At 46.2% G+C, this 27,300-nt stretch overlaps 1 protein-coding gene across 2 annotated transcripts; it reads right to left on the bottom strand.

Annotated features, from left to right (window-relative positions):
• Positions 1 to 6,209: 6,209 nt before the first annotated feature.
• NDUFA9 (NADH:ubiquinone oxidoreductase subunit A9) lies at positions 6,210 to 27,284 on the bottom strand. 2 transcript variants are annotated; one of them, XM_061124738.1, is made up of 11 exons: positions 27,131 to 27,284; positions 21,212 to 21,382; positions 20,237 to 20,334; positions 18,540 to 18,631; positions 17,189 to 17,330; positions 14,718 to 14,820; positions 14,154 to 14,221; positions 12,924 to 13,000; positions 11,216 to 11,311; positions 9,212 to 9,278; positions 6,210 to 6,621 (listed from the first exon to the last, which is right to left on the bottom strand). In XM_061124738.1, exons 1-11 carry the CDS (start codon positions 27,177 to 27,179, stop codon positions 6,442 to 6,444), a joined length of 1,143 nt encoding a protein of 380 aa, XP_060980721.1. In that variant the 5' UTR covers positions 27,180 to 27,284; the 3' UTR covers positions 6,210 to 6,441. The 2 variants fall into 2 exon arrangements, with proteins under 2 accessions (XP_060980721.1, XP_060980722.1); XM_061124739.1 differs by lacking the exon at positions 6,210 to 6,621 and adding an exon at positions 6,665 to 7,492.
• Positions 27,285 to 27,300: the final 16 nt, after the last annotated feature.

The following is a 27,300-nucleotide window of genomic DNA, read 5'->3' as shown; positions in this document are numbered from 1 at the left end:
TTGGAGAAGACTCTTGACAGTCCCTTGGACTGCAAGGAGATCCAACCAGTCCATCCTAAAGGAGATCAGTCCTGGGTGTTCATTGGAAGGACTTATGTTGAAGCTAAAACTCCAATACTTTGGCCACCTGATGCGAAGAGCTGACTCATTTGAAAAGACCCTGATGCTGGGAAAGATTGAGGGCAAGAGGAGGAGAGGATGACAGAGGATGAGATAGTTGGATGGCATCACTGACTCAATGGACATGGGTTTGGGTGGACTCTGGGAGTTGATGATGGTCAGGGAGGCCTGGCGTGCTGCGGTTCATAGAGTTGCAAAGAGTTGGACACAACTGAATGACTGAACTGAACTGAACTTCATAATTTATCTCTCAAAGACATGACTTTGATTGAAAAAATAAATAAAAGCCATCATTTATGAAAGAAAAAAGATTCCAGTTTCAGATGTGTACTTGATTAATTTAAACTTAGATTTTTTAGTTGAAAGGGATAGAATTTTGCTAAGTTTGTAAGTAGTGTTATGATTACCAGACTTGAAAATTAATATTTATATGATTATTAACTTTACTAGAATTGTTTAAATATATGGGAAGTCTTTGTATTAATATATTATTCAGACAGTTGCAAGACTTAGAAGAAACATTTATTATTTATTATTATTTTATTATTATCTATTATTATTAATTTATTATTTATAAATTTAATAATAACTTTAAAATAGCTAAGAAAGTTCAGAAGTGACATTATATGGATAACAAGGAATATGTGTGTGCTCAGTCACTAAGGCATGTCCAACTCTTTGCAGCTGCATGGATAATACCCCACCAGTCTCCTCTGTCCATGGGATTCTCCAGACAAGAATACTGGAGTGAGTTGCCATTTCCTTCTCCACAACTTGTGATCACCCAAGAGGGTTAAATCAAGGTCAAGCTCACACAGCTGAGGCGTGCTGAAGCCAGGGCTGAATTCAGGCTTGCTGACTCAAGGCTGTATCTTCCCTTAACTTTTAAGTTACTAATTGAGTGGATGAAATTCTTTAGTGGTAGGACTTTTTTTTTAACACCAAAAACATTGTGAATTGGGGTACAGTCGATTAACAATGTTGTGATGGTTTCAGATGAACAGTGAAGGGACGGAGCCATACATACACGGGGATCCATTCTCCCCCAAACGCCTCGCCCATGAAAGCTGCCACGCAGCACTGAGCAGAGTTCCCCGTGCCTTACAATAGGTCTTTGTCGGTTCTCCATTTTAAATACAGCAGTGTGTATACAAAGTCCCCAGCTATGCCTTCTAACGGTGAGACTTCTGACGAACTGTTTTAGCTGAGGAGATAATATGTGTGTGCTGGAGACATGGGTGTGATTGTTCTGGGCAGACAAGTAGCCAAATCAGAGAGAGAGAGGATCTTAGTGGAACTTACTGGGACCAAGTTGAGAAAAATGGAAAAGCTGAGTTTCCTTTCTTTCTTTCTTTCTTTTTTTTTTTTTGAGTTTTCTTTCAAGGACAGAAATAGAGGGGCTACTGGAAGGAAAGAGATAAGCGATGGAGGAAGAAGAAAGAAGCCTCATTGACCTGAAATGAAACCCAAAACAACTAAGTGCTGAAAGTCTGGTTATTGTGCTACTACTATCGTGTGTCTGTGATGAAACGTGAACACTAAGTCCGGGCTTTAACTGACTAGCTAATTTAACACTCAGAGATGGATAGCTACTACAGTGGTCTTTTGCATTTTGAACCTTGATAGTGTCCTCTACAGAAGAGTATACTGTTGGGGAGAGGATCAGAGGTCAAGTGGGAAGGTTGAACCCTGGGGAGCCCTGGGCCTGAGTTAGGAGATAGGTGGGCTTCAGGTTAGACATTTACAACTGGCCTCCTGTTTGCATTTCATGGGGCATGAGAAAGTGGGCTTAAGGCTGGATAGTTCCAACAGTTAGCATTTTTGAGACAAGAAAGACTGTAAATGCCTCCAATTAAGGCATTTACAGTCAGCCTCCTCTTTGCCCTCTGAAATGAAAGTAATAAGGTAAACAGCCAGTGTTTGTCTCTTGTAAACACCTTAAGGTAATAGTCATGGCAGCAGTCGAGGTAATAGTCAGGCAAGGACAAAGAGGGGAAAAAACCCTGTTTGCGTAAAGGATTAAGGGATCCCTACTTCCCTCTTTTGGGGACAAGGGAGATAACCACACATACACAGAAAGGCTCCTTCAGGTCAAAAGTCGGGGGATAACACCAGGCCATAATGAATCTTGCTCCTCCCAGAAGCCTTCACTTCAAGATCCATCTTGGCTGAGGGGTATGTGTGCACCCAGGGGAGCGTCCCAAGGTTTGGAAAAAGAAACCAGATAATGGGCTAAAGGTAAACCAAGACCCGGAAGAACTGACCTATGTAAATGACCTAACTGCCTCTTTACTGCGCTCCTCCTCACTCTGGGGATGCCCACACCCTTTCTCTCTGGGTGTGCATCTCTGCCTTGCTTCTGTCTCAACTAAACAAACTGTTTCTCTATGTGCTCTCCCACTTGTTGTGCTGTCTCTAATAATAAACTTTGTACCTACATTTACAGTTTCTGCCTCTGGGATAAATGTATTTTTCACTGGAGGCAAAGATCCAGGGAAAAATAGCTTCTAGCTTCTAACCCTTGTTGGTCTGGTGGCTAGGATTCCTGGTTTTCATCCAGGCTGCTGCTGCTGCTGCTAAGTCGCTTCAGTCATGTCTGACTCTGTGTGACCCCAAAGACGGCAGCCCACCAGGCTCCCCCATCCCTGGGATTCTCCAGGCAAGAACACTGGAGTGGGTTGCCATTTCCTTCTCCAATGCATGGAGGTGAAAAGTGAAAGCGAAGCTGCTCAGTCGTGTCCGACTCGCAGCGACCCCATGGACTGCAGCCTACCAGGCTCCTCCGTCCATGAGATTTTCCAGGCAGGAGTACCGTAGTGGGTTGCCATTGCCTTCTCCGTTCATCCAGGCTACCTAGGTTCAATTCCTGAGCAGGAAAAGAAGATCTCGCTTCATGCCACTGCTCACTGCTGCCTCACAGAGATGAGGCCCACCTGACAGAAAAGCCAAGGAAACTATGTTGCGTTGCATGATAGATGGGGACGTCAGTGGAATTCTATACTTCTGCTCAAAGGGTGTTTCATACACTTACAGTAAGCCATGGTCACCTAGCCTAAACTCAGCCCCCAAGACAGGATGGCAACACACCTTCAAAGGTGTTCCTGGCAGGGGTCAGAGCGGTCATTCTCAGGAGTGGCACAGCCCCTGGAGGCACCCAGGAAGTCTGTGGGTGCATGTTTGGTTATTGCAGTGATTGAGGGGGACTGTGGGCATTTGGGGCAGGTGGCAGGGGACCGGGAGTGGTCAACATGATGCAGTAAGTCAGAACACACAAATGAAGACATGAAACACATCTTTCGTGACTTAAAAGCCCACTTCACGTCAACTGAAGTGGAAATTTAACTGTTTAAGAGTTAAAAAGGATTTCTGGCATATATAGTTAATATATGCTGAGATTTCTAAGAATGCAATTACTCTGTAAATCTAAAACAAATTCTATTTTGTCTTGTTCTGAACTTTATAAGAAGGGCTTCCCTGATAGCTCAGTTGGTAAAGAACCCGCCTGCAATGCAGGAGACCCCAGTTCAATTCCTAGGTTGGGAAGATCCGCTGGAGAAGGGATAGGCTACCCACTCCAGTATTCTTCCCTTGTGGCTCAGCTGGTAATGTGGGAGACCTGGGCTAGATCCCTGGGTTAGGAAGATGCCCGGGAGAAGCCTAAGGCTGTCCACTCCAGTATTCTGGCCTGGACAGTTCCATGGACCGGACAATTCCATGGACCATGGGGTCCCAAAGAGTTGGACACGACTGAGCGACTTTCACTTTACAAGAAGCTGCTCACTGATTCAGATGCTGACGTCAGGAAGAACAATGAGGCTTCAGTTATTTAAGGGGCCGAGTCAGCCCTACATCTGGCCAGCGTACCAGGGTGCCTATGGTGGCTGCCCACTGGACGAAAGCTGTTGACCACTTCAGTTTGTCCCCAGAGCAACTGTGCTCATTACCGGTGAGTGTGTGTTAGTCACTCAGTTGTTTCCCACTCTATGCTACCCCATGTACTGTAGCTCGCCAGGCTCCTCTGTCCATGAGATTCTCCAGGCAAGAATACTGGACGGGGCTGCTATTCCCTTCTCCAGGGGATCTTCCCTACCTACCGAGGGATCGAACTTGGGTCTCCTGCATTGCAGGCAGACTCTTTACCATTTGAGCTACCAGGGAAGCCTTTTTATTACTGGCAGTGTTATTATATATGTGGTACTTTCCTTTAACTCATATAAGATAAGGCATTGTGTTTTGATTGCATGTTATTAGGTAGGTTATAATAATACAACTTTCACATAAGGCTAATAAAAGATGTATTATAAAATATAAAAGGGGGGCACTGGGTGTGACAGGAAAGCACCCTCCTGGGTAAATTACACTTCTAGAGAAAGCATGTGTGCGGCATCATGAGTTGCAACACAAACTGATGAGCCATAGCGTCACTGGAACATGCAGATACCGTACTTACAGTTACTGTTTTCAAATCAAAACCACCTTTGTGCCTGCTGGCTGGCTTGTGGCCAGCAGAAATACCATCCAAACCAAAAGCTCTCGCAACTGAAGAAAAAAGCAAGGTTGGGCTCCTTTTCCTAGAACACCGGCTCTCATATATGCATGTGCATGAGGATAAATCCACATGTTTAATACCTAGGCCCTTTCTCCAGATTATTTTTCAGATTCATCATATGTATGTTTAGTCTCAGTCGTGTCCAACTCTCTGTGACCCCACAGACTGTAGCCCACAGGCTCCTCGGTCCATTTTATTTTCCGGATTCATCATATATTATTGTTTTCTGTTTATCCTCCAGTTTTATTGAGATTTAGTTGGCATGCAGCACTGTCTCCAGAGATTCTTGACTCAGCAGGTCTGGGGAGGGGCTCAGTCACTTGAATGAGTAACAGGAATCACACTCGAGACCCAGGGTTTCTGCATATCAGTGCTTTTCACACCACTGTGCACACACATCTCCCAGGGACAGTTTTTAAATGCAGATCCTGGGACTTCCCTGCTGGTTCCATTCATAAGACTCCATGCTGCCAGTGCAGAGGGCATGGGTTTGATCCCTGGTCGAGGAACTAAGATCCAACATGCTGTGTGATGTGGTCAAAAAAAATTTTTTTTAAGATTTTTAAAAAGCAGATCCTGATCCAACAGGCCAGGAGAGGGCCTCGGATTCTGCATTTCCAACAAGCTTCCAGGGGATGCTGGTCCAGAAACCACCTTTTGAATAGCACTTTTCTGTCCACTTGGGGATGAAAGATTGTGGAGCCTGCAGAGGGGGCAGGGAAGAGAGCTCACTTCAGCCCTCGTGATCCTCACTCCACGAAGATGCAGGTGTTGCTGTAACTGAACAGGGCTTTGCCCAACCCTCCCGCTCTGCAGATGGAGGGCCGCACTGCAAGGGGCTGGGCTGTGTAGGAAGGTGGTGACCGAGTGACCGAGCCTGGGCCGCCGTGAAGGGCAGTGCATTCGCTTCACCACAAATCCTAGGGGCTTCTGCTCACACTGTCCTGAGGGATCTATGGGCAAGAGACCAACTCTGGGTCTGGGTCTTGGCCGTGATGGTAAAGCTTATGCAGTGATCCTAATTCTGAAGCACTAGCCTCCTTTACATGACAGGTGGGTGGGGGTGGGTCCGGTCCAACCACATGTCTGAAATCGCCTGGGTGCTGTCCTGACCGTGGCGGGGTGGAGGCCCTGACATGTTCAGATCTGAGCAGGGGACTGGGGGATTATTGCAGGCAGTCTGAGGATCCATGGCTACGGACAAAGTTTTTCTGTGTATGTAGGATATTTTAAGTGTGTGCAGAGATCATTAAGATAATTTTTTTTAAATACCCGAAGTGTGGATGAATTCGGATTACTTATGGGACACTGCCTATTTTCTCAACTAATGTGTGTCAACAGGCAGTCACATATCACATGGGGCCTTCACAGTATTCTGACCTTAAAAAGGGGTTCTCATCTTCTAGAACATTCACAAGTGGCCTGACAGAAGGAAATTCAAATCCTCCAGCATTTCAGAGAACAGAAGATGTATGTGTCACTATTATAAATAATAAGGAAATTAAAACCATCCAGCATTTCAGAGAATAAAAGATGTACGTGTATTAAATATATATATTTAAAGAAAATCGTGCTCAAATTCTAAATGGCTGAGTTTCTCCCTTTGTAAATCAAGAAAGAAAACAAGCCCACAGAATTTCGTCTCAGGTTTTTTTTTTTTTTTTTTTTCATCTCAGGTTTTAATAGAGGCTCTCATTCACTATATACAGGATTCTCCACCGAAGGTGGCCTGGTGGGTAGCGACCCGAACGATGCCGAAAGCCACGGCCAGCTCAGGGGCCACTAGCGGGGACCGTCTTGGCCGGCTGCACGTCCTCAATCTCAGAAGACAGCCAGCGGTAGGTGCGGTGACGCCGCAGCACCTCGATGGCCTTGAGCTCCAGGGGCGTGGCCTGAACACCCAGGTCTTCCAAGCCTGGCAGGTGAGGCAGGGTCCTGTCTGTGGTGTGAATCTGCGGATAGACAAGAGGCACTGAGAGCACTCAGGGCCGGCCTCGCAGACACTCCAACCCGCGAGCTGGCCTGCGTCCCGCTGCCGAGACTTCCACTGGCTTCGGTGGATTCGGGGCAGAGACCACCGGAAGCAGAGCACAGAGAAGGGCCTGCGTGCGGAAGGAAAGGCCAGGCCCCACGGGTCAGCTCCAGGTCTGTCCCTAAGCGCAGAGCAGGGCTCGGGTGAGGGGTAAAGAGCAGTCAGTCTGGGATGGAGCGGAGAGACTGTCAGAGCCACAAGCTCAACAGAGAAATGAGACTGGCCGGTTCTCCAGGCATGGCTTTCTGCCTTGGTTTTGCTGAATCAAGATCACTCAACAATAACCTGCTCCAGCTCTCCTTAACCTGGCTGACTAATGCTGACTATGGATCTCAAAACCCGAACCCACATTGTTTGGAGGGAAAGAGGTTAAGCCTGGAGATTCCAAAAACCCCAGCTCATCCGCGAGCAAACCAGAAGGCTGGGTGTACACCCGCAGCAACAACAACCCTCTCTCCAGCCTGGGCACGTCTACTATCCTTCCCCCGAGAGCTGCCCAGTGACCTCCAGACCAAACCCAAAACCCACCGGCCTGCTGCCCCAACACTCTCAGTGACAAATGGACGAGGTGCAGCCGTCACACGCTGGAGCGTCCTGCCCACCAGCTTTCCCACCTGATCCTTCTTGAACATAGAAAGGACACCTGGAAACTGGTTTGGGATTCTAGACCCAGCCCATCATAGCAGGGAGAACAGCTCCTGTTCACATCGTTCTCCAAGGACTGTTTCATCTTCTCTTTCAGGTAACATTCAGAGGAGGCTTCCCAGGTGGCTCAGTGATAAAGAATCCACCTGCCAATGCAGGAGATACAGGAGAAGAGGGTTCGATCCCTGGGTCGGGAAGATTCCCTGGAGAAGGGCACGGCAACCCACTCCAGTATTCTTGCCTGGAGAATCCCACAGATGGAGGAGCCTGGCGGGCTACAGTCCATGGGGTCACACAGAGTCAGACATGACTGAGCGACTAAACAACATTCAGAGGACAACACGGCTGCTGCTTGTCAGTAAGAGCGAACAGGTTTTCAAAGGTAGAGGCAGCAGAGTGTATCTATTTTGTTTCCTCTCTAGAAACACTTCTATGTGCAGTGGGCAAATGACCAGTGAGGGAGACCAGCATGGAGACAGTGAGTCAGGCAGTGACCAGCGCACTGCAGGGGATGAGAGGCACCCAGAGTCAGGCCAGAGGACGGAATGACCTACTGCCTGAACCGGAGTGGGGAGAGGGGAGACAGCCCTCCACCTTTCTGCAAGTGGAAAATTATCAATACTGTGATAAACAGTTCCATAATAAAATGTTGAACAAAAAGGTAGGAAGAGGGAGGTGAGAGCTGGCACACTTGAGTGTCGCCCAGCAGGCTGGTCTGTGCCATCCAGAACAACAGCCACCAGCCAAAGCAGTGACTTTAATTTACAATTTTACAAAATTCAAATTTTATTTCTGCCATCACACAAGCCACGTCTCAAGTGCTCCACAGTCACTGTTGTGGGGGCTGCTTTTCAAGCACAGTCGAGGACAGAACAGTGCCAGCCCAGCAGGAAGGACGCGGCAGTCCTGTTTACATGGAGAGGGGTTAGGACAGGAAGGAATCAAGGGAGAATCCTCGATTTTGGGTTTGAGCATCAGAGAACAGTGATACCATCAACTGAGCTGAGAGGGGCTGGGAGAAAAGCGGGTCTGCGGCTCTCCTTTTGGACGAGCCAGGTTTCAGGTGATGAATACATAGCTAAACAGATGGGAGGCTTGCTGCTGGGTGGGCAGGGGGCAGTTCCGGCGGGGAGCTGAAGCTGCCGCCTTGAGTGTACAGACGGAACGAGGTAAGAGTCTTCCAGAGAAAGAGCCAGGACAGACAAGGGCGGAAGACAGAGCCCTTGGTCCCCAACACCAGAGACCAGGGACAGAGGGTGAGCCAAGGAGATCGAGGGAGCAGGAGAAGCAAGAGAACCGGGGAGAACAGAGGGGAGTCAGGGCTTCAAGAAGAAGGAAGGCCGCCTCTGATCAGCGTGGCTCCCTACAGGTGAGAGGAGGTCAGGGTGCTGACTGCCGGGCCTAGCAGCAGAGACCACAGGTGACCTGGAACAAGCAGCGTTTAGGGAGACAGTGGAGACAAAAGCTGAAAGGAATGGGTTAAAGCAGGGAGGAGGTGAGAAGCTGGCAGCCCCAGGTACAGCCCACTCTTCCAGAAAGTCTGATGTACACAGACACAGCTGATCAGGGCAGCAGCAGATGGTATGGGCCGAGGGCAGGACTCTGGCCTTTAACACAGAGAGCTAGAAGGCATGTCTATATGCAGGTGGAGATGATCCAGGGGAGAGAAAAACTGAAAACCCAGGGCCCTGAGAGGCTGGGTGTGGATGAGGTTCATGCACATGGCCGGGGCTGACCTGAGACACAGGGACTGCAGACAAGCCCGTGGAGTTGACCCAGGAGGTCCCCGAGGAGGTCCCCGGAGCAAACTCAACACTCGCTCATCCATCACCCACCCAGCAGGGGCTGGTCACCCTCATACTCACCCGCTCCACTTTATCCCTCGTGGTCCAGGGTTCAAACGGACTAATTTCAAAGAGCCGACCGACCCACCTGGAATAGGAACAAAGAGGGCACACGTGATGAGCATCTCTGCTCCCTGTTCACGCCAGGCACAGCATGCTGCCAGGGAGCCGGGAAGTCACTGAGTGTGTTTAAAGAAACTAACGAGCACCCGAACTTCCTGGCTCCCAGCCTGGGAGGTCACCTCTCCTTTCAAGCCGACCGCCCGCCTGCCTGCCTCGCAGCCTGCTCTCCTAGGCCCCACCAAAGGGACAGTGAATCAGGAAAACCAAGAAAGAGTGCAGCCGCCCCACCCACAAGACAAACAAAACAGATCCACCATTGAGTGAAACCTGTCAAATTCAATCAGAGTTAAGCCCCAGATATTCATATATGCTTCTGTTAAGGACGCGGGGTGAGGCAGGTGCTGTGCAAGATAGAAATCGTGAGCCTAAAGACAGGGGCTCTGAGGATCCAAGAGATCCAAAAGTGAGGAGATGCCTAAGATCTAGGGTTTGAATCAGGAAGCCAAGAGAAAACCCAGACGAGAGGGCCACCTGCCTCCTCGGTGTCATCTCTTCATCCTACTGAAACTGGGGGATTCCTCATCTGTCACCTGAGCTCCTGTCTTCTGTGTCCTTGGGACAGGAGGCACCCGAGGAATTCCTGGGAGTCCCCACATCCCACAGAGCACTGGAGGCGGAGCGAGGAGCCTGTGCTCCAAGTAGCAACCATGGGGCCAGCTCTCCTTCAATCTGCCTGTCCTAAGGGGCCTTTACGCAAAAAGTCTTTGAGCCCAGGCTTCTGCCACTTTAAAAGCCTGAAAAACATTCCAATGGGAGGTAAGAAAAAAATGAAAAGGAAGTTGAAGACAGGTCAAAATTTCTCTAAGAACTCAGCAAGCCTCAGATTCTGTCCAACCAACTTCACTAGCAAAAAGGACAGTTTTGGCTTAAAACAAAACAAAAAAAACCACAAAAACACAGCTTACAATCCTCCAACTCTGTGCCCTGGTTCTATGTTAACACATCAATGAATCTTACCATCACACAGCCTTCTAATTCTCTATTTTTCTGATACCTGTCAGTGTACGGGCTTTTTGAGGGTTTCCTGTAACATCCTGAGTGCCTAGAATATTGCCTAGGACACAGCTGGCATTCAAGAAATGTCTGCAGAGTGACTGAATGACCAAGCGAATGAAGAAGTCAGCTGCCATGTTGGTTCATCAATCTCTGGCAAACGACATGAAAGTGTCCCTGAGCAGGACCTTAGTGTGTGACGTGATCGTTCCATACAGAGCGCTTCCCTGGTAGCTCAGGGGTAAAGGACCCGCCTGCCAATGCAGGAGATGTGGGTTTGATCCCTGGGTCAGGAAGATGCCCTGGAGAAGGGAAAGGCTACCCACTCCTGTATCTTGCCTGGGAAATCCCATGGACAGAGGAGCCTCGTGGGCTACAGTCCGTGGGGTCACAAAGAGTCAGACCCGACTTAACAACTAAACAACTACAACAAACCTACAGGGGAAAGAGTGAGGCAAGAAGCAGGGAAAACAGACAAGGCAACTGTAGGAAACGGCTACATCAACCAGGTTTCTTTCCCCAGCCATGTAATCAGGCTGCCTTGATGAAGGGGGGTCCCTTTCCCACTCCTGGGCAAGTGGATAAAACAGGGAAACCTAACTGCTCCTTTATACAATCTGCCAAGCATGACTGCCAATTACACCCAGGACTTCTAGTGGGAGAACGTGAAGATCTACAGATTCCATCTTCTATCATGGTGCTTATTCACCCACGAAGCCACACTCCCTTTCTTAAGCTCTTCTGGTTCTTTCCCAGATGGACATCAAGGTGTCAGGAGCCCCTCCTCATTAGAGATTCTAAGGTTTCACCACAAGGGACACACTCTCTATAACCCCTGGGGAGAGCATCACAAAGGGAAGCATCTGGTTAGCTCTTTTCTAGAAGCACAAAAAGCAGCGCTTTACTTACCGATAGGCAAAGTGTGGCAAAGGGTACGGCAGGAAGGGCCTGTGAGCCACGGCAAAGATGTACTGCACAAGGTCGAAGAGCAGGTACTGATTGGGCCTACGAACAAGTTTAACAAGATAACATCGTTCTTGTGAAAATGGAAAACATGTATGTCCTATAGGAAATACAGATTAGCACAAGGAAAAACCACCCACCAAAGATGAAGCTGATAAACTTAATATATCCTTCTTATTCCCTTATTCATTTTTTGCTTTTATAAATGTAAGATTACACAGGTCATCCTATTCCATAATGTCTTCTTCATTTAACATCAAATCCCCATCACTTTGAGTTCCGTTAACTGTGACTCAGAATGGCCCAAGTGTCTCTGCTCACAGAGAAAGGCACACAGGAGGCTGTGTCCTTCCCGGCTTAGACTGCACGGCTCAGCACTGCAGTCACTCCTCTGTACACATCCTGAGCCAAAACCTCGTCCCCCAGCTCCTCTCCCATCCTCGCGCTGCAAAACCGCTCTCTGGTTAATCCAAGTATCTGCCTTCTTTGCACCTGAGCCCTGAGCAAGACAGAGTTGCAGAGAACATACTCCTGGGCCTCCCTTTACATTTCTGATCATGAGCTTCAAGGAGAAGCTCAGCTCTGCTCTGCGGTCCTACTGGGTGCTCCTGGGGTTGGGGGGGAGGGGTGCTCTTTCCCTCTTTTCTCAGGGGGTGCCTATCTTCCTCTCCATCCTCAAATTTTTCACATACCTCTCTCTGCCACCCCATTCTGCCTTTTAGCTGATGATCTTGTTATTTCATCATTTACTTAACGATGTCTTATGAAGCACAAAAGTTTTTAATTTCAATGAAGTCTAATTTATCCACTTGTTTCTATGCTTCTGATGTCATATCTACAACATTTCTGCCTAACCCCAGGTCTAAAAGATTTTTAAATGTTCCTTCCAAAAGCTTTACAGCTTAACCCTTACAGTTAGGTCTCTGGTCTATTTTGAGTTAATTTTTTTATGTATGGTGTGAAATCAGAATCTGTAGCATCTTTCTACATGTGGATAGTACCGTTTGTTGAAAACATGATTGCTTACCCATTGCAGTGCCATGGTGCCTCTTCAAAAATTCATTGTCCATAAACATGAAGTCTGGTTCTAGACTACCAATTCTGTTTAACTGATCTACACATCTATTCTTATGCCAGTGCCACACTGTTCTAATAATTAGAGCTTTTGAGTAAGTTTTGAAATTGGAGAGCTTAAGTGCTCCAAGTTTATCCTTCTTGGTCAAAATGGTTTTTTGGCTATGGTGGGTCTTTTGTATTTCCAAATATATTTAGAATAAATTTGTCAATCTGCTTGAAATTTGGTTGAATAGACAGATCAATTTGGGGAAAATTGCCATTTTAACAATATTGACTCTTCCAACCCAAGAATACGCAATGTCTTTCCATTTATTTTGGTTTTCCTTCATTTTCCTCCTTAATGCTATGTGATTTTCAGTATACAAGACTTGTGTTTCTTTTGTTAAATTTATACATTTTGTTCTTTTTGATGGCATTGTAAATAAACTTATTTTATGTATTTTCAAGTCGTTCATTTCTGAAAAATGCATCAAATAAACCTGTGAGTGGCATGTCTAGAAATTATTGCTAATTGTAAGTCACAATCCTTTTATTTTAATAGGCTGTACAATTTTAAAGTCAAACTCCAGTCACTTACCCAACAAAGGCAAATGTTTTCCCTCTGGCATCTGGGTCTTTAATTGCATTAATAATTCCTTTGGTGACATCCACAATCTATGAGAAATTATAACATATGTTTCAGTAACTGCTGAAAGAGAGAGCAACAGAGAGAGATGCGGGAGAGAATTTAAAAAAGAGAGGGAGGAAGGAGAGCAGGCCACATCAATCACCACAAAATAACGCAATTAAAATGACATCACTGTCTGCTTTCGGAAAACTCCTAAACAAATCCACTTCTCAAGGACTCAAATCAGCTCCGTGTAGAAGGGTCACCGAAATCAATACTTTCACCAGTGGGGGCATGTTTATCTCCAGGCCGTGCCCAGGCCTGTCCCACCGGCTCCAACCTCACCCCGTCCTCCTCCTCCTCCTCACGTCACCATGCTGTCACAAAGCATTAGGCTGAACTACATGGACACCCAATATTCCACCGTTTTGACTTTTAGAATAATCTCATATCACATAATAATAATCCATATGATATCAGACCCCACGGTCTTCACTGGGGGTGATTCTGGCCCCCAGGAGTCTCGGGCAAATGCCTGGAGAGTTTTAACCGGCACAGTTTTGGGGGAGCCACTGCCATCTGACGGCTGGAGGCCGTCCCACACCAGCCCCACAACAAAGCGTAATCCCACCCAGAAAGTGCAGTGTTCCAGCTGAGAAACCCTGGTTCATCACTACACGGAACCCACACGGTTCTCACCTCTGCTCCCTGACATCTGGTCCCCTCTGCCTGGGCCACTCCACCCCACCCAATGCCTCCGTCCAGTTGCGAGTCATCTTCAGGGTCTCCCCTAAGATGTCACTTCCTTGGGGGCCTTCCCTGACCTCCAAATTTGTCCTCTGCCGTATCTACGTGAAACCCCTCCCTGTCAGCACTTATCACACTGCCCGACGAGTGCCATGCTGACCTGCCCCTGACCGGGGCCAGCGTGAGGACAGCACGCACCTGTGTCGTGAGCACTGTGACATTCCCAGTGACACTGTGAATATCCCAGTGATATTCCTCAAAACACTTCTCTTGAACGAATGAACAAGTGAAAACGTACAGGGTACCTGCACCTCTCAGGTACACTGAGAGACAGTCAGTCAGAGCAATCTGACAGAGACAAAAACGTCAGAACTTACAGAATTAGGATAAAACCTGAAAACTGATCACCTGAATCTTGAATTCAGCAAAACCTCCTTTATCCAGGGTACTTACATATACTGGCTGTTTCACAGTCTTCTTGCCCAAGGAAATAAGAGGGACGCCACCAAACCAGCGGATATCTGGCAGAATAAAGGCAACATCTTAGAAGGCCTCACCTGCCTGAAGACCCTCCTGTCTCTGGGTGTCCCGAGCTGGTGTAACTATTTTGCGTAGTAAAAATAAATAAATGTAGCTTAAATAAATACAAATAAATAAATGTAGCATAAGTTACTGATCTTATAAGAGGCGCCACCTTTGTTTGTTCTTCACACAACAAACATAGGAAGTGAAAGGGTCAAATACTTGGGGACAGGAAGAACAAGGAAAGAGGACCAAGGGCTTGGCTACCTGTCTTCTGCTTTGCACTGCTAAGCGCACGGTCACTCCCAAGATGGAGCTCTACCTGCACCCCATTCTAATCAACAGACCAGCAACACAAGAAGCCCAGGAAAAGACGCAGGTGGCAACAGAAAGGTAGTGTATGATGAATGTAGCTCCACAGATACGCAGAAAACCGAAGTATTTAATAGATGACGCCAAGACGGTCACTCTCCTATTGGAAGTAAGAAAACCTACTTGCAAAATAATTGAGGAATCTGTCCTCTCTGCCAAAGATGTCAGACGGCTTTATGATGGTGGCTTCTGGAAACGTCTCTCTCACTTCCTTCTCTCCAACAGCCTAGACAGCCAAACACAACAGAGCTCTGAGGTCAGTGAGCGAAACTTCCATCCTTCCACCATCAGAACACGAGGGTCCTTCCAGGTCACACTTTCCTCCAGGTTAAGGGCATCGTATGATAACACTCAGTTATAGGCACACCCCGCCCCCCCAGCCCTGCCTTATATGCAGTTTTGCTTCCCACTTTCAGTTACCCTCGGTCAACTGTAGCCTAAAAATATTAAATGGAAAATTCCAGAAATACTTGCTAAGTTTTTAAAGTGCACGCTGCTCTGAGTGGTGTGGGGAAATCTCAGGTCCTCCTCTTCGGGCCTGCTGCCACATCAATCTATCTCAACATTAACATGAGAAGAAGGGTGAGTACAGTTAGCAGGCGGAGCGAGAAACAGGGTGGGGGGGTTGCATTCGCACCACTTTTATTACAATCTATTACAACTGCTCTTTTTTATTAGTAGTTACTGTCATCAGTCTCTTTCTATGCCTAATTTATACATGAAACTTGATCACAGGTATGTATGCACAGGATAAGCAAAGCGTATACTATAGAGTTCTATACCATCCTCGGTTTCAGGCATCCACCGGGGGTCTGGGAAAGTAATCCCGGCAGTAAGTGCAGGGATTCATGTACACAGAATTTTAAAAGAAAATAACACACAAAAGAGCCCTGTGTCGTTTAGCTCTTGCTGGGCTTCTTTCCATATTTATCTCCAGGGAATCTTATGCAGAAGAAGGAAGGAGAAAAATCAGAACAGATTTTGTTCTGGCCTCCATGTTTCCTTCCAATCACAGACTCTCTGGTTTGTGTCAATTATGAGCAACAAGCCAGAGAAAGGAGGGTGGGGTGCAGGAGGCTACAGCAATGGAAGTGGCAGCAGCGCACGCCGGCCCAGGGGAGCGGGCACGGTGCCCTCCTGCCTCACCTCCTCTGCTGCGACAGACACCCTCTCGGGATCGTCTGTCCCTTCTGAGACCAGGCCCCTCGGTCGTGTAGCTGTCAGCACCGTGCTTGGCCTTCCCTCCCGCCCGTGCCCGCCAGGGGTGGCATCCGAGCCACCTCGGTTTCTTGAGCTTCTCAACTCCAGAAACCTCGTCTCCACCCCACTCCCCCACTCTCAACTTGGATGACGCAGATCAGAGCATCCCCAAGCGCCCCTCCTCTGAGCTGCTCTTCACTGACAAGCTCCTGGGCTGCCAGCCTGCCTGTTCCGTGCTCTTCTGCTCCTGAGATGCTACCCTTCACCTGCCCAGGACCCCAGTCCACTGTTTCTGCCTTCCTCCATACCAACCCTCGTGACATCTGCCCCAGACTAGAGTCCATGGCCCACCTCTGTCATCACTCTCCTGACTTTGGGTTAAACCATTGCTATTTAAACATTTAATTATTATATTATGAATTCGAGCAACAGTATGAAAACCAGCTTCTCACAGACAGCTTTGAAATCCTGAGTCAGGTATTCTTAACCAATCCCTATTTTTCCTTTCCAGGAATCTTGATACTGAGGATGTTTTTATAAGATTCCCCAAGCTACTCTGCAACACCTGGTGCATGTGGAATTATTCTCGTCAATGGATTAGAAACTAGATGTGAGCTAAAACCATGTCTCCCCAGCACCCACTATACAATGGAGCACACGGAAGGTGCTTAATAAACGATTTGCTCAGTTAAAGATTACAGTGGATCCAACAGCTGGAGCCAGTGTCAAGGAACTCTGATGTCCTTATCAGCCTGACCCCAAGCAGACTCCTAATGGCAGGAAACAAATGCCGAAGGCAGCTCCAGGCACCGCAGCCCCTCCTGAGTCCCTGATGATAAAACATCTCTGGTTACAGCCCGACTCCAAACCAGGCTGGTCCATTTCCAGGCACAACTGGGACCACAGTGGGGTTTCTGGGAGTCCAGGAAGGCTAACTACAATGTCAACAGCCATCGTCCCTGACAAATATTCATCCTGTCACCCCAGCTTTCACATCACTCCTCCAAAGGCATAAGACGTGACTATGCAAGGGTCAGAGAAAGAAAGACGGTCCTTGAGCTTTTCTGGGTGACACGGTATGATTCTGGTATAGGAATCAGACTCTACGTTTTGTGTTTGCCTGTAATTCTGTTACGCGCTAAGAAACTTCACACACTTGAGGGCAGGTAACAGGATGAGCCACCCATCTCTGCAGCCGCTTAGCACAGTTCCCTGTAAACAGAAGACACTCAACCATGCCTCACCCACACAACAATCACACCCTGGACATGAGAACTAGAAATCCCCTAATTCTGGACACGTCGGTGAGGAAACTTTCTCACTTAACTCATGCCCCTAAGGGGCCAAGAAACCCAAGCTCTGTGAACCACTTTCCAAATTGACTTGTTCTGTACCTTGTTTCTCAGATACTTAGAAGGGCTCTTAATATCAGCATTCAGATGGGAAATGTGAATAAATTTCTCAACTCCGGCTTCTTTAGACACTTGAGCGATGGCTTGGGGAATCTTGACAAAAACATCCTCAAAGTCAAAGTTTCTGGAAAGAAAAAACAGGGGGTGGTTAAGAACACTTGACTTGGGACTGCAAAGCTTTCTATGATAAGCTGGTTTCTATATGATTGCTGGGATTCATAATAGTTAAGCTTTTAAATAGCAACGATTTAACCCAAAGTCAAAGGTAATAAATTTTTCTAAAATTTTACAGGCCTGCTCATTGTCACTCCCATACCTAATGTCAGGCTGACTATAAGTGATCAAACAGCACAGGTATTGCCTTTTAACAATGTCTGGCTGCACTGTTTGAGTGGGGAGGGGGGATGTGCTGGGTGCTGGAGGGGAAATCACTTCTTACTCCTGGGCCTTTGTTTCCCTCAGAGAGGAAAAAAGGAAACTATAAAAAAAAAAAAAATCACTCACCAATTTGATGCAATAACATAAACTAAGTGCCTGCTCTGTACAAAGGGCTGTGATAGTCATCTCGGGGGCTAATGAGGCTGAATAAGACCCGCAAGTCATCAGAGAACTTAAAAATATGTGACAAGGCAGACATATCTTAAATACATCAAAGCTAAACTTTCACAAGTGCGGAGAAAGGGGCATGAACAAAGCGCTGTGGAACCACAGGATTAAAATCCCTTTGGCTGTGCACTTGAAACTGTCACAGCATTGTTAATGGGCTATACCTCAATACAAAATAAAAAGTTAAAAAAAACACAACCTTACCTGTTGATAAACAACACACACAAGGGCTAAAAATAACTCAAACAGGCACTCATGCTATCCTTGATTAACAACATGGAGAACAGACTGAGAACACTGCTCACACGAGAAAAACCAGTATGCAGCTTGTCAGTCTGGGGAACAGGAAAACCCTCCTTCCTATCCCCCCAGCTGGAAAGATCCAAACACAGGACCCCCAGTGGTGATGCCGGCAAGGTGGTAACACCCACTGCACTCGCACGATTTATACTGGTTTTTCATGAGCAGCATGTCACAATGTCTGCACACTGGACTTACCACCAACTAAATCCCCAGCTGGGGAGTTGGGGGGTTGGGGGTGTGTGGGAAGAAGGGAGGGGTCAAGTGGGGAGGGTGGCCCCTGGGTGTGAAAAGGTTGTTCAATCAACACTGATGAACTAACTAAAAATGTCACAACTACAATCCCTGGCATGCTACGTGCCACCAAGAAACGTCCACTGAGCCCTCAGCCCGCTTTGCAAAGAGGCAACGGGAGTCTGAGACTCACTTGGTTTCCCACTCGCGCCCGACCAGATTGATGACCACGCTGCTGTGCTCCACGGCTCTTCGGATTGAGTCCTTGTCTCTCCCGTTCCAGTCCTGTAACACAAACATTTTTTAAAAGAGGAAAGTGTGTCAGTGGAAGAGTGCAGGCCCAGGCAGGAAGATGAAAGAGAAGCCAGCTGTGTGAACAGCTGAGCCAGGCACCCAGGCCCCGAGTGTTTCTCCACAGAAACTGCGGGCACTGGGACAGCAGTTCTTCGTGGGAAGGACCGGCCTGTGCACCTGAGGATGCTCAGCATCCCTGGTCCCCACCTAATAAACCATGTGGACGCCAGTCACGTGACAACCAAAAAGGGCCACACACTCCCTGTTTCACCACTCCCTTGAAGGCTCTCTCCACCCCCGCCTTGCCCTACTGGCAACTATTGGCCTAGAGGAAGAACCTGAAGGTTGAAGAGTAACAACATTGAATGCTCAGGAAGAAGTGTTTCAAGTGAAGTCTATGCAAAGCTAGCCAGGTTATAAATCACCTTATTTGTAATCTTCTCTGTCTAGAGAAACACTGCCAGGAGAAATATAACACGAGGAACACAAGTAATGCTGATTTTTCTATTAGCCTCATTTAAAAGAATGAAAAGAAACAGGTGAAATTCATTTTAGTAATTTACCTTATTGGACCCAATATACTCAAAATACTATTTCAATATGTGATAAATGTGAAAAATTACTAACAATATATTGAATAGTATTGCCTTCGAACCAAGTCTTTCATTTATGGCATACCTCAATCCAGACCAAGTGACATTTCAAGGGCTCAAGAGCCAATGTGGCCAAAGGTTACTGTCCGGCATGGGTTAAGAGCAGGGGCTGGCAAACTATGACCCCAGGCAAATCCAGCCTGCAATCTAACTTTGTAAATAGTTTTCTCGGAACACTGCCACTCCCATTTGTTCACATACTGTCTATGGCTGTTTTGGGGGCTTCCTAGGTGGCTCAGTGGTAAAGAACTCTCCTGCCAGTGCAGGAGATGCAGGTCAATCCCTGCGTCAGGAAGATCCTCTGAAGAAGGAAATGACCATGCACTGCAGTATTCTTGCCTGGGAAATTCCATGGACAGAGCAGCCTGGTGGGACACAGTCCAGGGGGTCGCAAAGGGTCGGACATGACTTAGCGACTAAGCACATACATGGCTGCTTTCAAACTACAAGGGCAGAGCTGAGCAATCATGACCTGCAAAGCTTAAAATATTTCCTGTCTGGTTCATTAGGGAAAAAGTCTGCTAAGCGCTGGACTAGGGTTTACAAGAATGGCCTGTGAATGGAGGACGCCCTTGGTCTACTTTGGCAGGAAACTGCTGCTTGGTTATACTGCCTCTCTCTCCCAGAAATGACCTTAGCAGTTTACATTAGTCGGCTCCAATGCCCAACAATAATTATGTTTAATACTTGAGAGATATATATATGTAAATAAAAGCTGCAGGGTAGACACTGGATTTAAATAAAGGTATTAATAGCATTCTTTTCTATTAAAGAAAAAACAAAGTTCAAATGCCCAACAATAATTATGTTTAATACTTGAGAGATATATATATGTAAATAAAAGCTGCAGGGTAGACACTGGATTTAAATAAAGGTATTAATAGCATTCTTTTCTATTAAAGAAAAATAGTCGGCTCCAATGATCAGTAACCCAGGCTCTCACCATAAAGATGATCTGGCCCAGGTCACCCATGGGACGAAGGTGCATGGTGTCATATGGCTCACACCGGTAGGGGACAATCACCTGTGAACCCATGCGACCTAGAAAAGAACGGGTTGAAGCAAGGATCAACGTTAACATAATACATTATACAGCAGTGACTTTGTAAACATTTCAGTTCTAGTATGACTGTTTTTGTTCTTCAGTCGCTCAGTTGTGTCCGACTCTTTGCAACCCCATGGACTGCAGCATGCCAGGCTTCCCTGTCCTTCACCATCTCCCGGAGCTTGCTCAAATTCAGGTCTATTGAGTCGGTGATGCCATCCAACCATCTCATCCTCTGTCATCCCCTTCTCCTGCCTTCAACCTTTCCCAGCATCAGGGTCTTTTCTAATGAGTCGGCTGTTCGCATCAGTCGGCCGAAGTACTGGAGCTTCAGCTTTATCATCCGTCCTTCCAATGAATATTCTAGTATGATACGTGAATCAATTCTATGCTTAATTTTAAAAACATATTTTGCCATTACGCTCGAGATGTCATAGGGCTTCCCAACTGGTGTAGCAGTAAAGAACCCACCTGCCAAAGCAGGAGACACAAGAGACAAGGGTTTGATCCCTGGGTGGGGAAGATCCCCTGGAGAAGGGCATGGCAACCCACTCCAGTATTCTTGCCTGGGAAACCTCATGAACAGAAGGGCCTGAGGGCTACAATCCATGGGGTTGCAGAGTCAGACACAACGGAGCACATAACAGCAACAGAGATGTTGTAATTTTTCAGGGTTCCCTATTTCTGTATTAATGTCCTGTATAAGAAGTCTGCGCCTGCTCTGAATGTACAGGAGTCCAAAACTAACATAAATCCAAGATAGGAGGAATTCAAAACACTGTGACAATGAAAAGAAACAGAGCTCACAGTTTCTCAGTAGGTAAACATAATAAAGAGCTTTGGAGTTTGTTGAACTTGAGGAGCTTGACTTACCAAGGTGGTTGACGACATAGCGGCCCAGGAATCCTGTTGCTCCAAACACAGTGGCCACGATCCCACTGACAGAGGAACGCCCACCTTTGCCATGCGGTATGACTGCATGATGAAGCTGGCGCTGAGGTGGGCCGTGAAACACAGAGGCGGCTAGGGCAGGAACAGAAGAACCTTGAAGAAAACCCAGAACACACATAAAAGTGACCATGAATACAGAGAGCTTCTTTTCCTGGAAATGCAACATTATTTTGCTCTCAGTATTTTCACTTACTTAGGTAACAGTGCAAAGTTAACTTTTGAATTACAAGTTATAACTGATGTGCCAACCGCAATAATAAATACAAATGACTGCAATAAAGAATCCACAGGACATAAGGAAAACTGTATAAAGATCAGAAAGCAAACTCCCTGTCCTATAGGCTATAATTTACCTAGAAAGATAAATCACCTTACGAAAAATAATAAGCAGTTACAAATTAAGAGGGTATAAACCTCCCCATGAAAGGAGCAGAAAGAATGCCAACTAAAGGCACCATAAGGTAGATGACCTTGAGGAAGGATTCCTGGATAAAGCATTCTAAGAAAGGTTTGAGTGAGTAATGACAGAAATGATAGATTTCCACGTGAAACACCTAACACTTCTAACAATGTAGGAGTAGAAATGAATAAGCCCAGTGCAGGGAACAGCAAAAGATGCACCTGGAACAGACTGTGAAACAGTCTGTGATGATGAATGAAAGTAGAGTTGATGATATGGGCTGGAGGCAGAGATAAAAGAAGATTTTTTCTTTTTTAAGAGTGCAATTCAGACTGTATTCTTTAGTACAACACTACTGAAAATCATCCAAAGTTGATGAGTAAGCTACTAAGTAAGTAAGTCTGTGTCTGCTTACTAGCGATGACTGCCCAGAAACCACTGCTTTTCCCTATCTAAAAGTGTGGAATTGGAGAAAGAGCCTAGCTTACCAGACAGTTACTGAAACCACAGAGATTAAAAACAAACACTGCAGATCAGACACATAATGGTAACAAAATAATAACATCTAAATAACACCTAACCTTACAGAGGCATCCGGCATCACTCTTAGGTATTGTTTTATTTCACATTATCTTTACTGCCACTTTGCAGACCAGAAAACCATAGCTCGGAGAGGTTCTGTGACTAAACCAAAGAGCCAGCAAAGGGGATTGAAAAAGAGAGAAAACAAAAGAAAATGGTGATCCAGAAGTCAAATGAAGAGAGTGATGGATGGATAGAAGAGTTAACTCTGTCAAATGCTGCTGAAAAGGGAAATAAGCAGGGAGCAGAGGATGCTAGGATCTAGAAGATGTTGCCTCTAAGTGGCCTGAACAAGAACAATTTTTCTGGAGGAGGAGTGCAGTGGGGAGGTCCTAAGAGGAATATTGAAAATTCTTCTTGGGGGATGCAGTGCAAAGGGACTAAGAAAAACAGAACTAGAGGAACAAGAAGACAAGGAAGGGTTTGTTTAACATGAGCTATTATAACATATTTATATGCTAACGGAAAACACCCAGCAGAGGGGAACTGTTAATGACCCAGGAGAGGGAAGAAGAGGGAAGGGAGGAAGGGACCAAAGGCCAAGGGAGGGAACTGATTGGGCTTCCATCAGACCAGAAGCTCATCCACTGTAAGAGGAGGGAAAGCAGAGAATCACCCCAACTCAGCCCTCAGATTTTTACAGTGCGGAAAAGATGGTTCCCATCTGACTCCTTCGCATTCTCTGTAAAGCTGAGAATAGGACAGGAGCACGTGCTAGAAGTCTTAGGAGACTGGCAACATTAACTAGTCATATGGGGAAAGGGAAAGCAAATTTCCCAGAAAAATATGCTGAAAATTGACTTGAGATTTTTATTCATGAATTTAAAATAGGAAGAGTCAATTCATGTGGAGTGTTCCTTAGCTCAGCTCTCGGGAGCAGGCAGGAAATATGTAGAAACCTTGATTTAATCAGCGTTGACTTTTTTTTTTTTTTTCCCTTTCTTTTATGACAAAGGGATGTAGACTGGGGAGTTGAGAATGTATGAAAGGGAATGATCAGAATAATGAGTAAGGAAGTTAGGGCACAGGATAAAGACCAGAACAAACAGAATCGGGAAAATTACCAGAGTCAAGGTATGAACATCTCCAAGGGTCCTAGAGGATTAGAGTAAATGTGTACAAAGTATGTAGTATGTTACCCCAGCATACATGAAGCATTCCGTGAGGAACAGTTACTTTCATTCATTGATAGTATTACTGTGAAAATTCCCAGAAGGTAATGTTACACTCACCTCACACAGTTGTTTTTTCAACAATTACAGACCAAGCACTATTCAAGAAACTGTGACTAGCACAGTAAAAAAGACAAAGTCCCTGGCCGCATGGAGCTTACATTTTAGAGGGCTGACATGAATATTAATAATAAATGGGTAAGGACCTTGCACATGTATGTACCTTGCACACTGTATGCACGCTCATGGGTGCTCGGTCTGCCTGACTCCTCACGACCCCTGACTTTTCACCACTGTAGCCCGCCAGGCTCCTCTGTTCATGTGACTCTCCAGGCAAGAATACTGGAGTGGATTGCCATTTTCTTCTCCAGGGAATCTTCCTGACTCAGGGATCGAATCGGGGTCGCCTCTGTCTCCTGCATTGGCAGGCAGGTTCTTTACCACTAGCACCACCGGAGGTCCTCCATTTTCTTCCATTTACTGGGAACACCATCAGGGAAATAATATTCTTTATTCATCAAACCTACTTTGGTTTCCTACTTAATATCTAAACCAACAGTCTCCAAACACATTTGCTGGCACACTGCATCAGTGGGTTTTTTTTAAAGTATCATTTGTAAATTACACGCACCTTCTATGTAGTTCCAATATGTTATACACGTTATACAATATATACGAAAGCACTTTGAAAAGTGTCTGGTATGTAGTTTGAACTATGTGTTAGGTATTACTATTACAGAAAACATTTTTTTTTAAGTCCTAATACTGTATTTTTATATATCACTGGTTCTTCTTACAAAACCCATTTGGAAGACAACTGGTCTACGTTCTGCTTGGCTTTCAAAGGTCTCCATTATTTGATTCCATCTAATGGGGATTCCTAGGTAGCACTAGTGGTAAAGAACCTGCTTACAAATGCAGGAGACGTAAGAGACACGGATTCGATCCCTGGGTTGGCAAGTTCCCCTGGAGGAGGGCATGGCAACCCACTCCATTATCTTGCCTGGGAAATCCCATGGACAGAGGAACCCGGCAGGCTACAGTCCATGGGGTCATAAAGAGTCAGACACAACAGAGGCGACTTGGCATATATGCCAAGGAGGTATTCAACCTCCTTTCCTACTGTTTCAGATCTTCAAGAAGTCATTTCATTGCCTCCAAAGAATTCTACTTCCTGCTGCCCTTCTCACCCCCTTGTCCTCGCCAGTACCAGGAAAAAGCCCAACCCCTCTGACTCTCCAGATCATAACAGCTCTAAACAAACAAAAATCAGTGGAAGTACTGCAGTTCTCCATGAGCCTTCCAATTTTCCCTCCCAATTTCAAATGATCTAATCTTTCCCTTTTCTGATTTCCTCTGGTACTTAATAGTCTCTCTGCATTTCACAGTGTTTTACACAGTTCTGTAGTGTTTTGATTACATTACACACTAGACTGAACTCTCCAGAGTTTACTCAAAAGCTTACTTTACCAGAGACAACAAAGCAGAGTGGTAAAGAGTACAAGCTGGCATCAGTTAGAAAAAAAAAAAATGAGTTAAAGGGAAAAAGAAATGTATGTAAATGTCTACAACTGTGGTTAGCCGATAGCAGGTACTCAATAAATTGCAGTTATCTGATTCACAACCTACATTACGTGACACCAATGTAACAGTTTAACAAGAGCCAGCAAATGTCTTTGCAAAGAAGTCAGGCTAAGAAATCATCCACTGTAAATGGTGTGCACCAAGCACCTGCCCAATGGTGTGGAATTGTTCTACCCAAGATGGAAAATAAAAAGGAATCCCCCAAATACTAATGCTCTCACCTCGGCTGAGCATTAGAACTACCTGTGGAGCTTTTTAAAATATAAGGTGGAAGAAGCCAGTCTCAAAAATTCTTATTCAATAGCTCTTCAGTGAGTCCCTATTTCTGTTTAATATTATAAAGCTCTAAGAATGATTCTGACATGCACCTAATTTTGAGAGCAAATGATATTCTGTAATAACTGAAATACACAATGGGAAAATGCAATTTTTGGAGACTGACATAGGGCATGTTTATGAAGGATAGGAGAGTGAAATAATGATGAAGTGTAACTGTACTCCTAATTTCCTTGCTTTTCTAGTCTCAGTGAGTGGAAGAGCAAATGTGTGCTTTCAATTTGAGGACCATAGAGGATCCAATCAGAACAGAAGGGACAATAAACTCTACTTATACAAATCTTAAGGTGTTCCTTTATTCTTCTTCCTTTATTTTCCACCAATCTCCTAATTCTTCTCTCCTGAGCATCCCTCACTCCTCCAGGCCTCAATGCCTCCTCAGAACACACTCCACCTTTGAGAAATGCTTTTGATTTGGAAAAGTACTACTATCAACACTACTTCATCGAATCTTCTCAGAAACTCCCTGATGTGGTGGTATGATCATTTCCACTGTCATATACAGAATCTGAAGTTAAGACGGATTAAGAGTTTTCACAAATTCATAAAGTCAATCTTTTCTCCACTATCCCTTTTTTTCCCATCCATTTCAGATTCCTATCCTGCCCCTCAATATTTCTTTCTTTAAAAAACAAAAGAAATCACTGTATATTGGAGTATAGTTGACTAACAATGCTGTGTTCGTTCCAGGCATACAGCAAAGTGATTCAGTTATACATAGACTTACATCTATTCTTTTCAAACTCTCTTCCCATTTAGGTTGTTATATAATGTGGAGCAGAGTTCTCTGCACTATACAGTAGGTCCTTGTTGGTTGCGCTGTGCTTAGTCGCTCAGTTCTGACTCTTTGCGACCCCAGGGACTGTAGTCCGCCAGGCTCCTCTGTCCATGGGGATTCTCCAGGCAAGAATACTGGAGTGGGTTGCCATGCCCTTCTCCAGGAGATCTTCCCAAACCAGGATCGAACCCAGGTCTCCCACATCGCAGGCGGATTCTCTTGTCATCTGAGTCAATCGGTGTTAAACATAGCAGTGTGTTATGTGTCAGTCCCAAACTCGCTAACTATCCCCCGCACCCACCCTTTCCCCTGGTAAACATAAGCTCCTTGTCTATGTCTGTGAGTCTGTTTCTGTTTTGTAAATAAGTTCATCATTTACATCATTATTTTTTAGATTCTACATATAAACGATATCATACAGGCATGTCTCTTTCTCTGCCCAGTATTTCTTATAACACCAAAGTCAAGGCTTCCCCGGTGGCTCAGTGGTAACGAATACGCCTGCCAATGCAGAAGACACCGGAAAGGCGAGTTCGATCCCTGGGTCGGAAAGATCCCCTGGAGAAGGGAATGGCGACCCACTCCGGTATTCTAGCTGGAGAATCCCATGGACAATGAAGTCTGGTGGACTACAGTTCTTGGGGTCTCAAAAGAGTCGGACACGACTAAGCAACTAAACAACAACCTTACAGCCGTATCAGTACTCTGAGTCTTTGGATCCTTTACATGCCCCCCACTTTCTCCTCTTCTTTCTCCTTTTCCCTTCGCGTTGCCCACATTCTCTCCGCGAAGACCCCTTCCCAAGGGCACAACTTAATGTATGAGCCGGAGGAGAGAGAAAGGAGAAACCGGACAGAGGCAGCTGCGGACCTAGAAAAACCAGGGGGCCCACGACTCAGCTCGACCGCTGCAGCACGGCGCCACTTCCAAAACTTTAGATCCGCATCTCGGACTCCCCATCCGGGGCCGCCGTTCCCGGTGACACTTACGTGACATTGGCAGGACCCGGACAACTCGGGGGTGAACGGCGGCCGCCATCTTCTCCCAGGATCCACCGCGGCCGGCGCTCCAGCCGACTACGGCTACCAGGCTGGGTCAAAAGGCATCCTCCCGGCCATCTGCGCAGGCGCCAACCTGGAATGGACTGGGCGGGTCCGAG

The sequence above is a fragment of the Dama dama genome, chromosome 22, assembly GCF_033118175.1.
Source record: "Dama dama isolate Ldn47 chromosome 22, ASM3311817v1, whole genome shotgun sequence".
Lineage (NCBI taxonomy): Eukaryota > Metazoa > Chordata > Mammalia > Artiodactyla > Cervidae > Dama > Dama dama.
This window is presented reverse-complemented; position numbering and strand designations above follow the sequence as displayed.